General features: G+C 43.9%; 1 protein-coding gene across 2 annotated transcripts; it reads right to left on the bottom strand.

Annotated features, from left to right (window-relative positions):
• Positions 1-7275: 7275 nt before the first annotated feature.
• On the bottom strand, positions 7276-14402 carry LOC136518699 (CSC1-like protein At3g21620). Of its 2 annotated transcripts, XM_066512385.1 has the most exons (13): positions 14040-14402; positions 13908-13928; positions 12268-12597; positions 11904-12050; positions 11640-11775; positions 11069-11170; positions 10242-10361; positions 10028-10108; positions 9508-9848; positions 9140-9385; positions 8232-8556; positions 7895-8128; positions 7276-7805 (listed from the first exon to the last, which is right to left on the bottom strand). In XM_066512385.1, the coding sequence occupies exons 3-13, from the start codon at positions 12579-12581 to the stop codon at positions 7545-7547; spliced, it is 2307 nt and encodes a 768-aa protein (XP_066368482.1). In that variant the 5' UTR covers positions 12582-12597; positions 13908-13928; positions 14040-14402; the 3' UTR covers positions 7276-7544. The 2 variants fall into 2 exon arrangements, with proteins under 2 accessions (XP_066368482.1, XP_066368481.1); XM_066512384.1 differs by lacking the exon at positions 13908-13928.
• Positions 14403-15045: the final 643 nt, after the last annotated feature.

Below are 15045 nucleotides of genomic sequence, written 5' to 3'. Positions count from 1 at the left end.
GATCGGCTCTGGTTTTGCTTTCGGTTGGGTTTTCCTTCCGAAAACTGGGAACGCACGCACGCGGTTCCGTCGCAGTCGTATATAAGTCTCTCGGAGCGAGGATAATTATACGTGGGCTGTGACTCTGCTGTAATTCAAAATAATAGATTTTGTATATAGATACTTTATTGACGGCTAATTCATTACTATTAAGACCGGAGACGGATCTATACAGGGGGGCTGGGGAGCTCCAGCCCCCCTACAGCTGATGCATAAATGGAAATATGGGGAGGATGAGGAAGAAGAAGAGGTGAAGGAAAGAAGAAAATAGAGAGAAAGATAAAGAAGAGATCAGCTCTCTTCAGTTCTAATCTGCATCTAAGATCTATTTTAGGTTTATGTGTCCGTGTGTCTGTTGGAGACAGTCATTTGGTGGTGGAGCGGGGAGGTGGAGAGGGGTGTGGGTGCATGCATCTCCATCTCCCCATCCGTGGTTCCATCCAAAACCGTGGTGCTGCCTTTGTTTCCTGCTCTTCCCTCCCACAGATTTGGATCAAGCATGCAATGTCTGGTTTTCAACTCCCTCCTCATGGTCATGGACACACCCAACCCTACCTCTAGGTTGCTGTTGGCCTGGATACTGCCTTTATTATTGAAAAAACAATCATGGCTAGTAGATCCTTCCATGTCTATATATATATATATATATATACACACACACACTCTCTATATATATATATATATACACGGGGTGACGTTGTAATTACCCCTGCTTTAATTTGAAGTTCAATCTCTACTTATTTAACTTAATTGGTAGCTTCCTCTAAATTTCTAAACTAGTAGATCTTACAATTCCTCCAACACATAGGATGGGAGACGGGATTAAATAAATGACAGAAAAAATAAAAATAGTTTTGAAAGAAAAGAAAAAAATAATCTATCCATTTTATTTTTTTGCGCATATAATCTATCCATGTTTTACAATAGTAGAACGTGGCAAGTAAAGCTCTTGCAGTGTAAGTCGTTTTAGTCGAACTATCAACTGGTGAAGGTAGGGCAAAAAAAAGTAGGGCAAAAAAGAAGTACAAGAAAGAAAGAAGTACGGGAGCCGAACGGCAAGCTACGCTACCTCCAGGTTTTGTGGGAAACCTGCTACGTACTGTAGGAGTATGTGTCCGTATATACGCTAGCTACATACAACTAATAACAGCGACGCATGCATGCACTGCACTCCGATCCGATCCGTGGTCGGTTGTCCAATCACCATCGAAATCAGCGACACCTGACGTGGCCTGGCCCCCAGTTCTCGGGATCGGGGGAGTATTATATCATCCTGAATTGGCAACCAATTTGGCATTGCTTCCCAACCTCTCTCAAACGTCGCTGTCTTTCTGTGGGCGCCTCAAAACCACGGCTGGTTTTGCTTTATTTCTACTCTCTCTCTCCTTTTTTTTCCCAAAATACTTAGCGGCGAGCGTCCGACCCTCCGGACATTCATGTTGCCATAGGCCGCCATGCTGGCATGAACGGCTCAACAAATGTTCCATTGTACTCGTATTTTTTATTAGAAAATCGTTCAGTCTTTGTCCACTCTCCAAAACAAAAACCCCACCCTCCACTCGTCAAGGTCCTACACTTCCAGCACCGTCGCCGCGGTGGCCGCCCGCCTACCACCATCCTTCCTCTCCACCGGGGGTGCTCGCGTGCCGCAGCTAGCGCTGATGCTGGTGGTGCTCGCTCCGCCCCATCGCGCGCGCTGCCCGTCTGGGCGAGGCAAGCCCAGTGCTAGTGCTCGCGCGTTGCCGCTTGTCGCCAGCTCCGACCCCAGCGACTGGATTCAACCGGGCCTAGCCTCCCCCATGTTGCAAAAGGCATGTTTTAAGTGTTTCAAATGTTTTATAGCTAGGTATATTGCAAGTGTTTCATATGGGTGTTGCAAAAGTGATCGGGATATCGCATATGGTGCCATGGTTGTACACGTATGTTGCAAGCTTTCGTTTCCAATATTCCATCTGTTTTTAAGACATATGCTGCAGGTGTGCTTATCTGGATGTTGCATGTGTTTACAATGGTTTCAAGTGTTTTACGGTGTTTTTGCAAGTGTTTCAGACCCATGTTTCAAGTGTTTCATCAGTCTTGAGATATATGTTCCAAGTGTTGCATCTGGATGTTTCAAAAAAAACATCGGGTGTTGTATCTTCCTCCTCGCCTCGATGTCTCCTCCGCCTCCAGCGCCACCAACGAGATCCGGCACGGCCCTCTGGGTCCTTCCCCTTCCAGGTGCTCAAGTTGGGTGTCGTGCAGCGGTGGAGGAGTAGGAGGGCCAGTGTTGGCCGGATGAGCTCGACGTGGGCTCTGGAGTAGCGATCGGACATCCGGGCGTTAGCCCTTCTGTTTTTTTTCTTGCCTCCGGCTCCCGTTATCAAAATGGCTCCGGCTCGTGTTCATTTGGTGCGGCTTGGTCTTTCTGGCGCGGAGGCCGCATAAAATGGACCCTAGGCCATGTTTAGATTGCAAAAAATTTCAACCCGATGAATAGTAGCACTTTCGTCTTATTTGATAAATATTGTCCAATCGTGGACCAACTAAGCTCAAAAGATTCATCTCGTGATTTCGAACTAAACTGTGCAATTAGTTTTTTTTTTACCTATATTTAATGCTCCATGCAAGCGGCTAAAAATTGATGTGATGGAGAGAGTGAAAAAACTTAAAATTTGAAGGTGATCTAAACAAGACCCTAATTTGTTTGGTTTTTGTCTGTACTTGCTCGTCTAACGTATGAAACACGTTACTCTAACTGAAATTAGAATTCAACCGACCGACCATTGACTCAACCCCTTCTAACTTACGCTCTGTGTTCAGAAGATACAAATTCTTGTTATATATTAGATGAAACTTATATATATATAATATGACACCGGATAATATCGTTATATTTGATTAAATCAGTAGAAAAGACGATACTAACATTATGATACCAACTAAATATCATTAGATAATTTTTATAAGATATGATTTCTATAGTAAGTTTTTTCTGAAGATATAAATGCTCATATTATTTTTCTATAAATCTGATCGAATATAAATCGGTTCAAGATTCCTTGGGCATTGCAGTGGTCCAAGTATGACCTGGGACCCGAACCTGTAACCTACATTTCATTTGCTTCTCTCCCTCGGGCCATGTGACGTGACGGCTTGGAGGGCCCGGGCACGGGCAGGGCCAGCCGACGATGACGACTGTGGACTGATGAGACAGGGACGGGAAGGAAGGAAGGAATCCGCGGTTTTGGGAAGGAAAGGAAGCCGGTTTTCCGTTTTCCTTACTTCTTCTTTGGTAATGGGTTAGGCAGTCCCAATGATGCATTGATGATGGTTTTTATCATCATTAAATGACTTGTCATGTAGATAAAACGCTGACATGACAACGTAATTAATGAAGAAAGAGAGCAAAAATCATAGAAATGGTTTCTTCATGAAGAAACCAGGTCTACTCTTGACCCAATGCACCAAGAAACCATGAAATCGCTATTGGGGAGAAACCACCAGTTTCTAGGAAGCTCGTGTCGCACTCCCATTGGAGGAAAAGATAGAGTTGGGAGAGAGAAAGAGAAAATAGTTATTACTCATAGAAACCATGGGTTGAAAAGTAGTACTTTTTTTTTGATGCGGTATCCTATGTTATAGAAACTACTAGTTTCTTTCATTGGGACTACCCTTATGGGAGTGGGAGCTCCGATCCCCACGTTAGTTTAGTTGAGTTTATTAATTATTTATTTAATCCAGCCCACCAGCTCTCGGTTTCCTTCGGGACACATAGGATAGCAGCACATGTACATATATTATATACATCTTTCTTCTTCTTCTTATTATTATTATTACGGTAGACTGAAGATTGTGATTATCTCCTTGTCTCATGGTACAGTAATAAATAAACTTGATTCATCAGCTTGTAATAATATTACAAAGCTGACATGCTTGCAGGCTGTGATAACCTCGTTCATGCATTCTACTCGATCTAGTGCATGCTATATATATTGCTATGGTAGCACCGACCTCAATCATACTGGCAACAAGTAGGCCATGTGTTCTGTTTGTTTGCATTGGATTGAAATATCAGATAGATATAGATTGCACATATCTCTTGGTTCTTCCTGTACATGCAAACAATCTATGGCCTGTTCGCTTGGCTGATAAGTCATGACTAAAAATACTGTTGGCCGATTTATTATGAGAGAAAAATACTGTTCGTTGGCTTAAAAAAGTACAGCTTACATAAGGCAAGCGAATAGGGCGCTAGACACTAACTGTACTACTCTCTCCATCCTGAAATACAACATATCCTTTAATTTTATAACATAGTAAGTATGTGACGATGTAAAATAAATGCTGCCACATGCATGTAGCCGTCCTTCTTTAACTGTAGATAGATCGACGATATTCTTGTGTTTATCATAGTTCGAACCTCGTGGGTGGTAGACGCAGGTACGTACGTGATTGGAGCTATGTATGGGATATATAGTTATATTAATTCACCTACAGAAACTCATCTAAAATATCAATAGAATTTGAGTGCTTCAGCGATTCATCTGTCTGTCCGTCCTGGCCTCTTGAAAGAGATTTGATTTTCCTGGGCTGGGACTGGGCCCAGCGCTACCATGGGCCATGTCCTGGGCTCGTCAGGTCGCAGCAGACGGAGGAAGACGGGCTGCCGGCACGCAGGCAGATGGCACTGATAGATACTCGTAACACACTACACACAGTGGTTTGACTTGGACCCAAGCAAGGCAAGAACAAGATTGGAGTGGACTAGACGGACAGCATCGTCCACATCATGGGCATGGGCGGCAATCAGGCAGGCCTCCGCCGCCTACGCATCTGTTTGTCGGCCACGCCGCACCCCGTGTCGGACGGGGCCGGAGCATCATGCTCATGCGGTGCTTCCTCTTCCTCTCCCTCTCCCTGCTTCCTTCCTCGTGCAGATGCATATGTTGCCTTGCCTGCACCATCGTCGACTGCATATATACACTACCATCGATCCCTTACCTGCTGCTACCAAGGCAAGAGAAAGCATTTGACATCGCCGATCCACAGCGCAAACACATACACTAGATGGCCACAGTAATAGATAGAGCTTGCTAGTTATGCAACGCGCGCAGCAGGGAAGTCCTGGCTGCTGCATGCTCTTGATCGATGCAGTCTACACCATCATGCCAGCAATCATCCAGTTCTCAGGACTCAGGTGATGTAATGCATGCAGCCATGCATCTAGCTACTTGCTCATTCCTAAAGGCTACATCTGCATACTACACCAATAACGCTAGCTGTGCCGTTTCTGCATTATTAGTTGCACAGAATGAAACTAATGACAGTATCATTGGTTGATTCTTGGCTACCTACCCACCTACCTAGCTGTTTACTACTGCTAGTATGTTGCAATGCCTACTTGTGCGCCACTGCGCATGCATCCTCCTTGTATTCATGCATTACCTGTTTCTTCATTTGTTTCTCCATGTTTTATTTGTTTCCTTCTGCAAGTGCCAAGGTAAAGACGACCATGACGATGAGCTGAAAACTCTGCAAGCATGGGCCGGGGTCAGACTGCCTCGAGCTCGTTGCATCTGTTCAATGGTCGGAGTTCCTCAACAATAATGCAAAGATATACGCGGCAGAAACTAAACAAAGGACATAACATATATGCAGTGGCTTGGCTTCAGCTAATCAGTTTCATCTGCGAGCTGGTTGAGGTGGGCCTTAGTTGGGAGCATGCATGCAAGACTGCTACCTTAGCTAGCTTCTTCTGAAAACTGTTCAAGTGCCTGCTGCACTTCTTCAGTCAGTCTGTGCAAAATTACAGTTTCATCCATATTCAAGTGCCTGCTGCAATTCTGCAGTTTGTGCAAAATTGCAGTTTCATTCATAGTCTCTCTGTTTCAACTCGTACGTACCTTAAGCTGTTTATTTATTTGGATTGGAGATGTTGATATATGCAATGAATCTACTATTCAGTCGAATTTCGCCTTCAATTCGTCCCACATACAGTTAGTACTAGAATAGATGTTATGTTAAGGTTAGCTCTCTGCTGACAATGCAAGTTGCTGGAACGACGAACGAAGCTGCAACAAGGAAATTGCAGGCGCGATACAATGTACCAATACAACGAAGATGCTCTCTGCCTCCTAAAACAAGTTTGCTTGCATGCATCATTCACCGTGCATGTGACGATACATATATTTGATTCAAAGCGCCCGTCCTCTTTGTCTGCTGCTGCAGCTACAGGCCAGGGTGCGTGGTTTGTTCTGCGTGCCTCCAACTTGCCGTGTCGTAATGGCAGTGAGCAGCAGATCAAACAGAAATATTCGGCGTAGGCAGGTGACCAAGCAGGGCATCTCTTTCTCTTGTGTGCTGTGCTGTTGTGCTGTGCCAAGTTCTTGTATTAGGAGCAGAGTAATCTAATCCGAGAGCTGGAATGGAGGAAGCTTAGCGGCAGCTACCAAGTGAAGTCTCACATCGCACATGACGACACATGCATGATCATGTGGATTGATAGATAGATGAGGGCACGCAGCCGACAAGAGGAATCGGATCATGGAGGCCATTGCAGTTGCAGTAGAGTAAAATATAAGGCCAAATATAAACAAGCTCAAGTTTTCATTGCCATGTCTGATGGTGCAGCAGCATGAAGGCGTGGGGCCGTGGGTTGCCAGTGATGCACATCACGCTCCTCTCCTCCAGGCCTGCAATTATGCAACTAACTAATAATGTACTTACTCCTGTCCTGCAGCTCTTTTTTGAGATCTGCGTCTGCTTAAGCAGTTAAGCCTATAGCTAGCTATATAAGAGAGAGGCCATGGGAAGCTGCAGCAAGCCTCTGCATATCCACAAGCATATATACATACATACATATCGCAGCAAGCCTGCCCATTCTGCCATTGCTGCTTGCCTGCTTCTGTCGCACAAGCAAGCAAGCAAGGAAGCAGCCTGAGGATGAAGATGAAGGCTGGGAGCCAGCAGAGGAGCCGATCAGCCGCTGGAGCTGGAGGGTTCGGCAGATCTCTCAAGGAGCAGAGGTCCAAGGTGTACATCGCCATGAGATGCGTCGTGATGCTTCTCAGGTGGCATGACTGATCTGCTCTGCTCTCATCTATGTACTGACCGACTGATCCGTCAAGATTTTTGTCTTAATTTAGAGTTCTTTTTTTCTTGGCTGTTCTCCGATTACCAGAATGGTAGGAGCTCGGCCAAGCTAGGTGATGTATGTATATAGAACTCTAGAGATGGATGGATGATGCTAACAAATTCATCAGATAATGAACTGTTGTATTCATATTCTTTGTCCAAGCTACAGTAAACATTCTCTCCCCTCGGTCCTCCCCCAGCTCTCTTGAATTCTGTTCTATGGGGTCGGTTGCAAATGGATCAACATATGTGTGCATGTATGTCCTCCTGTCTTGAACAACCAACACCCCCAAAGCAACGCAAAGCAAAGCAATGGAGCATGCAGGAGCAGCATCTCCCTCCTATTTCATTTTCATCCATTCTGTACAGGCTACCTAGTCTACTACTGGCTATCGCTGTAGAGCACTCTCGGGCACAGAGAGCGAATCCGATCCTTCGTGCTTGCTCTGCGCTGGCGTCGTCCTCCTCGAATGCCGCTTCGTCGGCACGATCACCTCCTCCCCCATCCACTCGTCGTCGTCCACCACCGAGTACCTGTCGTCGCCTTCGTCCCCCTTGAACACCGGGTGCAGGTACGAGTTGGCCAGGTACGCCTTCAGATCGAAGTTGGGCTCCCGGGCGCGTTCCAGGGTGTCCTTCATCATCGCCTCCTGCCAATTTCATTATATATATGTTCAGCAACTCGCATCGCAGACAACAAAATACCACCATCAATCTAGTACATGCCACGGTGAAATACCTGCAGTGGGTTCCTCACGAACGCCGGCTCAAACCGGTTCTTGCAGTACTTGTAAAACCAAAAGGTCAGCACAGGAAGAACAAGGAGCACAGGCGTCGACTGCTCGAAGTCGTTTGTGTTCATCAGTCCCAGGAGCAGCAGTTGTGATACAATCAACGCCGTGATTATACGCCCATGAACACTAGGCCAGAACTGTGCGGCGCTCTCATATTGCTGATTGTAGACATTTATTATCTAACACAAGCACACAGGACTCAAATCAGGCAACTTATTCAAAATCATTTTTAAATACCCCCAGTGGGTTTGACAATCCGTAAACTCTCAATGTGTTCTGTACCTGGTGGCGGAAGACGACATATGCGAACCCAAAGAACACCAATATGAAAGGAAGCAAGAACGGTGTCACCGCAGCGTAAACAAGGCCAAGCAAGAAGTATAGCTGTATTCTAGGTTCGGTTGAGTCAAAGCAGATACTGCCAGGATCCATTGCCTCTTCTCTGTCCTTTTCAGTTTTGACCAAGAACAAGTTCTTCAGATGGAAGAATATCAGCGGCTTCAGTCTCAATATTTCACCAGCTATTCCAGTCCAACCATCAACCATTATATATGTTATGAAAAAAGTCGCCTTCATTGGGATGGAATCACCAATGATCCTTGGTATGCTGCAGAAACAAGCAATTTAGACACTCTGGAAATCATGACTGCCTTTTATAATTTCATTATGAGAATGCAAGGAATAGATTATCAGAAACATATACACATGAGTTGACTCTCTCTAACATTAACCTCTTCTAGAGAAAGGCTCCAGTAACAGTATATTCTGCCCAATAAAGTTCCCCTCTAATACAGGAGTTAGTTAGGTCTTAGTGCCAAACCTGTACTGCACTACCAAACAATCAGTCTACCTTCTAAACTTAAGTTTTGTTATCACATTGAGCATCAATATCCTAACCTTTTTTTTTCTAGCAAGGATGCTATTAACATTATCCTAGACTCTTGAATTCTTTTACTACTCATCACTACTAATACTTCTACCGTTTATTGCTCCTGTGAAATGAACAATTAACATATCTGTACATGACAATGACTGCATTCTATCTGTCCCAAAGGATTAACCATCGGACTGAAATTATATCACCCACACAAACAGAGTACTCAGTAAGTCCGTATCCATGCTGTGCTATCACATCTTATACAGTAGGGATAATGTCAGTAGGTCAGGTGGCACAGGACATGAGGACATACTCATTTGCTGACGTATGGAGGTAGGTTTTAAGCTGCTCCAGAGCAGATCCTGCAATTACACTCGTCAAAAATACATTGAAGAACAAGAATATATAATACTTTGATGCAGATCGCCTCTCCAGAGATGACTGTGATATCAGTCCTTCAAATTTAGACATAAACATCAGTATAGTTGGAAGAACTATAAGGAAGATCTTCAAAGCAATTCCAGGAAGAAACCCTTGGATGAATGATTTAATGAAATGCCTGCATAATAGTTGACAAGCAGAAATCAGGGCATGTCATCAAAAGAACATGCAAAATACTACCATAAGCTATGCTGAAAAGTCAAGGAAATAGCATAAAGCCGAAAGTTAATGTAGACTTACAATTCAATCAAGGGTTTTAGAAATGGAAGTGCCTTCTCTATTCCTTCAAGGTTTGCAAGAGACTGTACGAGTGTCATTGGGATGACGTAAAAGAAGTTAAGGAAGAAGAATGCCACAGCAATTATCAACCTCCTAACTGTAAGGGACACGAATGGGATGGACAGATTATTCCAATAAACATCACGAGGTTCCGGGGCCCATTCTGTCAACCAGACTGTTGGATTGCTGGTTTGTTGGGTCTGAGCACAGACTGCTGCACCCCATCGGGAGCGAAACGAAACAAAGGCTGCTGGCACAACCGATTTTGGATCCTTGATGACCTTTTTACGCTCTTCAGCTTCCTGTGTATTGCAAAGCATTAATTTAAAGTTATAATGCACGTTAACTGTAAGCAAACACTAATGAATTTTGGAAACACAATATCAGCATTCAGCCCTATCAAAATAAGCAATATGTAAAGTATACGCTAAAGCACAGATGCAAGAGCTAACAATCTAGTTGCACAGAAACTACAACTTACTTCTTTCCCAATTTTCTCGATCTCTGATTTGTAATAGTCAATAGCATCCACCTTGGAACCAAAACATCCAAGAAAGCCAGTCTGCGACAAAGCTCAGGGAAAGCACAAGGAATTAATACTAAAGATACTAACACAGTATTCCAGTTTAGAGATGTACAAACCAAAATCTACATCAAAAAACAAAATAGCTATCTAATCATTCTTGCCGACAAACCTTTGTGGTGGGCCTCTCTGATGGATTCCGCTCATACTTTAGTCGGTAATAATCAAGCCAGTTTTGCATCTTCTTCTTCTTTTCAACCAGATCAGCAAGTTTATTTGCGTTGTAAACCACCTAAACAGCAATAAGGAACATTTATTTTCCTTCCCTATTGTAGAACAATGTTAATTCCCAGAAGAGTCTACTACTACTCTGGGACGAAAAGATGTGTGAAATGTGAAAGTAGCAAAGAAAAAAGGTATAATGCATATGCCAACCTAAATCTGATCTACTCAATCTCATAGATTCTACATCATCTTATTTATGCTTACCATTTCCTTTTCAGTATCATTCATAATTTGCAGAGACAAGAGTTATTTTGTTAGAATTAGCCGCATAGCCCTATTGGGCCTTGTAACTGTAGTTGGGCTGGGACTTTTTCTTGCCGCCCAAGCTACCCAGGGCTGCATATATGTAGATATGAATTGTACCACTTGCCTACTAACGTAGGGTGTTAGTCCTATGCACTGGGCTCAATGCAATACAACTATTATTTGTGTGGCATACCTTCTTTTTAAAAATCACTCGCTATTTGCAAAGGAGTTATAAAAGAAACTACATTAGAATCATGCTAATAAAAGAGTTTTTTTTTAAAAAAATCACTCGTTATTTGGAAAAGAACAAGAATTTATAATGAAGAGCAAATGTATTTGCATTATGTTAATCACAAGCCGCTAAGCACGTTAATAATGGGATGAAAAGAAATTATAAAGAGCAAAACCATAGCAATGCAGGGAGCATTAACCATCTGAATGTAGTCAGACACAGTTTAGTAGAAGTACCTGGTGTCTTAGATAATGATCGGGATGATTGACAAGGAAGAAATGTTCCACAAGCTCACTGATTGATTCATCAGGATCTGGTGGTATATTCCGCACAAGGACCTAAAACACATTGGCAAATTAGTAACTTTGAATTAACGAACTCAGAGGCACATCAGCTTATCATGAAAACTAAGTAAAAATAGCTCCGGTAAGAAGATATTTTGACTTCCAGAAAAGGATCTAAGAAACATGTTGGATTTGCAGCCACAAGACTCGAATGCAATTTATCTGGAACATGGAAGAAACATTCGCACAAGTTCCTAATTATTTGTACACCCCATAAAATCGAAGTCTTAGACCAAGTAATAGATGGATCTGAACACGAATTTGGTTTGTTACACAACGACGTAGAACTCTGAGAATGCAAAAAAATAAAGCGCAGAGTTGGTTAAATTATCGATGGTAATTTTATGGAGCATCTCTACTTGTTCAACTATTCAATGTGATATGCAACACAAAGTAAACATATGGATCCAAACCTACTGTCATAAACAGGAACAAAGTAGCAGAGTTTTTTAAAAAAACATACGGTGAACTGGTCTGGTCGGCGTTTCTCTGAAGCTAGAAAGCGCAACCTCATGTTTGTAATAATTTCATACTCTTTGAACAGTACATAGCAGGTCCAAAATGTGATGACATAAGCCATGCTCAAGTGAGCTATAAACCTGAACAAAACATGGGGAGTATTAAATATGCGGCCACGCCTCTGCCTTTTAAGCTACGTGTAAAGCCTAGAAAAGTAGAAAGTGTGACTATAGAGTTGGAAATAGTTAGTTTATGATCTGTTGCTCACCTCTTAGACCCATTAGGTACATTGGATATTGAAAGTTTGTCGATAGGACTGTAGACTACATTGTTGTGTCCTAGGGTATCATTGGTCCAATTGACTGGGACCAGAACAAGAAAAGCCAGAACTGTAATTGGAACAAATATCTTGAGCCTGCAGTGATTAGTAAGAATTCTATTAGTGCATAGACATCCAAAGACAGGGAAAACAGCGATGGAAGATATTAGAAGATTGAACAATGCGAACCTGTATAAGATGCCCAACTTAGCACTAAATCATTATGCATGTGAGTTCGTGTGTGGGGGAGAGAGATAAACAGCAGGAGATAACAGTATAACTAACCAGAACATAGAGAAGACATACAACATACCCGGTTATGTATATCCGTAGATAGACCACAGAATCAAGGCCTGCATGGTTAATGAGCTCATCCTGGGGCATATTGAGAGCAGCCGGCATCCAGTTTAAAAACTTCAAGTAGGATCTCCCGTCTAAGTTGACAAACTTCTGCACAGCTGCACCAGAGACGACTGGGTTGTCTCTCATTCCCCTGAGGTACCATTTAGGGAAGTAGACCCTGTCGTTGATGGGCTGCAACCGAAGGAATGCAAATGCGAGCAAGAAGGCAAGGGCAGTCAATACGTTGAAACCCGCGGCGACGCCTATGTCACCAAGTGAAGCCATGGTTGCCCTCTAACTCCTGCTTTACAAAACAACTGTACAAAGTAAGGATGACACGAACCATATGACCCAAAAAAAACATAATGGCCCCCAGAGGAAGCAAAGCTTGTTTTTTTTTTTTTTTGTAAGAGAAAATTGAATCGCAGACACAAGAATAAAAAACCAGCATGATGGCCCCCAGAGGAAGCGAGATTGTGAGAGAAAATTGAATTGCAGACACATGAATTTGTGGTTGCTTATTAGATTCCCAGGATCAGTTGAGACAGGGGCAAGGTAATTATGCCAGACTGGAAGCGTGTGGAACGAGAATAAGACGCTATGCATTAGTAACATTATGATAATCAAATCAATAGATGATGCAGGACGCCACGACAGGCGGTGTTTGAGTACCACAGGGGAGAAGGAAGGTGACACACACAGCAATCAATGGGTGGATGACGACTGCGATCCTGCTTATATGTCTTAAACAAATGGACAGCTCATGGAAAGGAACAGATAACGGAAGTGAGGGGCCTGGTAGCGTTGCCGAATGGATGGAGTGGAACAAAGCATGTGAACGGTCTCGAAAGCTGGTGGCTTTACCCCCATCCATACTCCGTGCATCCCAAAGCGCGGGAGAGAAGGCGTCGTAGTCTTTGACCAAAGGGAAAGATGTGCTTGCCATTGCCACTGCCTTGCCGACATACTACACTAGTACTCCTTGTAATATATATATATATATATATATATATATATATATATATATATATATATATATTCGATTCCATATATATGTACAAGTATAATCAGTAACAAATATAGAAAAGAAAAGGAAAGAAAGAAAAGAAAAGGGGGGGAAAAGAGAGCTAAGCTGCGCTTGTATTATTATGTGCTTTATTATATTATCAAACGCGTCGTGGGAGTGGAATGCAAAAAGAGGATGTTTTGAGCAAACCCCGAACCCCTCCGGAGAAAAGGGCGTGACTTAACGACTAAGAATCGTAAAAAGTGGAGACGGAAGAAAAGGAGGAGGGCGGATTTGATGCGAATCGGAGGCATCTGCATCCGCCTTTGTATGCATCATCATGATTCGTGAGATGAAGCAGCAGCAGGTTAGCTGCTAGCTGGTGAACTAGAGAAGCGGAACAAATCAGGAACATTTATTTGTACATACAGTTGAGCGATCTCTGGATAGATTGATGAGTTGATCCGATGGAAAAACCAAACCAAGTTTGAAGTGGAGGCGGAGGTGAGCAACAAACACCATTGAATTGCATGTGTGACGATTGATTGATTGAATGAATGGATGGATCTAATGTTGGGTGGGGGGAGAGAGAAGGACATACGCACCGTAGCCGGGTACCGCAAGGGCTGAAGAGGATTTGCGATTTGCGAAGCGGAACGGACGGATGCATCATCAGAATCAGGAAGACTAATAGAGAGGAGAGGAGGGGTGGAAGAAGAAGATAAGTGCTGTCTCACCTTGCGCTTGCGGGGTGGATGTGCTGTCTCTGGATTGCCTGCCTGGCTGCCTTCCTCCGTTCCCTTGCGTGTGCTGCAATCTGCAGCTAGCGCGCGCTGGCGGCTTCTTGTTGTTCCTTGCCTTTGCCTCCCCGAAGGAGAAGGACTAGGACTGATGATCTACTCCTAGCTTGAAACTACTAGTATCTTCTTGACTGAATGGGTAACGTTGGTGGATGGATGAATGAATACTCCTCTCCCTCCTCCTGATCCTATCCTAATTAAAAGGAGGGGGAGGGGGAGGATGAGGAAGAGGATGCTGGGAGGGGGCGGTGGGGGCCGGCAAGCGCGCAACGGTCACTTGCCTGGGTGCGGGTGCGGGGGCCTGGGGCTGCTGGGTACGCGACACGACACAAGAAGAAGAAGGCCGAGGCTGTTTTCTTTTCTCCTCGTCTTCCGTTCCGTTGCTCTGTTTGTGGTTCCTCCTGACCACACCAACGCCGTCCGCACACAACAGGAGGAGTAGGACGGTGCTGAGCTGGGCCTGGGGCCTGGGGCCTGGGCCAGGACGTGTAGAGCACGCGGTCGGCAGGAGACAGCGGACGCGGTCCATGCACGTGGACGCCCGGTACGTACGTGTCAAAATCAAAACCAAAGACCCCCGCCCGTCAAGTTGCTACTCCAGCAGATATGACATGACATGCTACATGTATTTTATTTATTATATTTACTTATTACAGTAGAAATAGGAGAAGGAGAAGGAGAAGACAAGGAATACTATATAAATGCTCAGCTCTGTTTTCCATTAATTAACCTATTATTAATCTGTGTGTCCAAATCCTTTTGATTGTGCCAGTCAGCCAGTGCCACCCAAACGCCTATATACTACTATCTCGTATATATAATATGGATGTGTGCTATGATTAATTATTCTAGTGGAGTATGCACGTTTCCTACTACTACTACTACTACTACAAGAAAGTCAAGATACCCACCTACATATATAATGGAGGAGAGGGAGAGGAGG

This window comes from Miscanthus floridulus, chromosome 17, assembly GCF_019320115.1.
Source record: "Miscanthus floridulus cultivar M001 chromosome 17, ASM1932011v1, whole genome shotgun sequence".
NCBI classification, from domain to species: domain Eukaryota; kingdom Viridiplantae; phylum Streptophyta; class Magnoliopsida; order Poales; family Poaceae; genus Miscanthus; species Miscanthus floridulus.
This window is presented reverse-complemented; position numbering and strand designations above follow the sequence as displayed.

What these genes read in the sequence shown, in the direction of transcription:
- LOC136518699 (XM_066512385.1), bottom strand. Translation starts at nt 12,581, where the DNA reads ATGGCTTCACTTGGTGACATAGGCGTCGCCGCGGGTTTCAACGTATTG. An exon ending in GCCGACCAGACCAGTTCACC is followed by an intron (nt 11,171 to 11,639) that starts GTATGTTTTTTT and finishes AATGTGTTTTAG; the next exon opens with GTCCTTGTGCGGAATATACC. An exon ending in TCGAGAAAATTGGGAAAGAA is followed by an intron (nt 9,849 to 10,027) that starts GTAAGTTGTAGT and finishes TGCAATACACAG; the next exon opens with GAAGCTGAAGAGCGTAAAAA.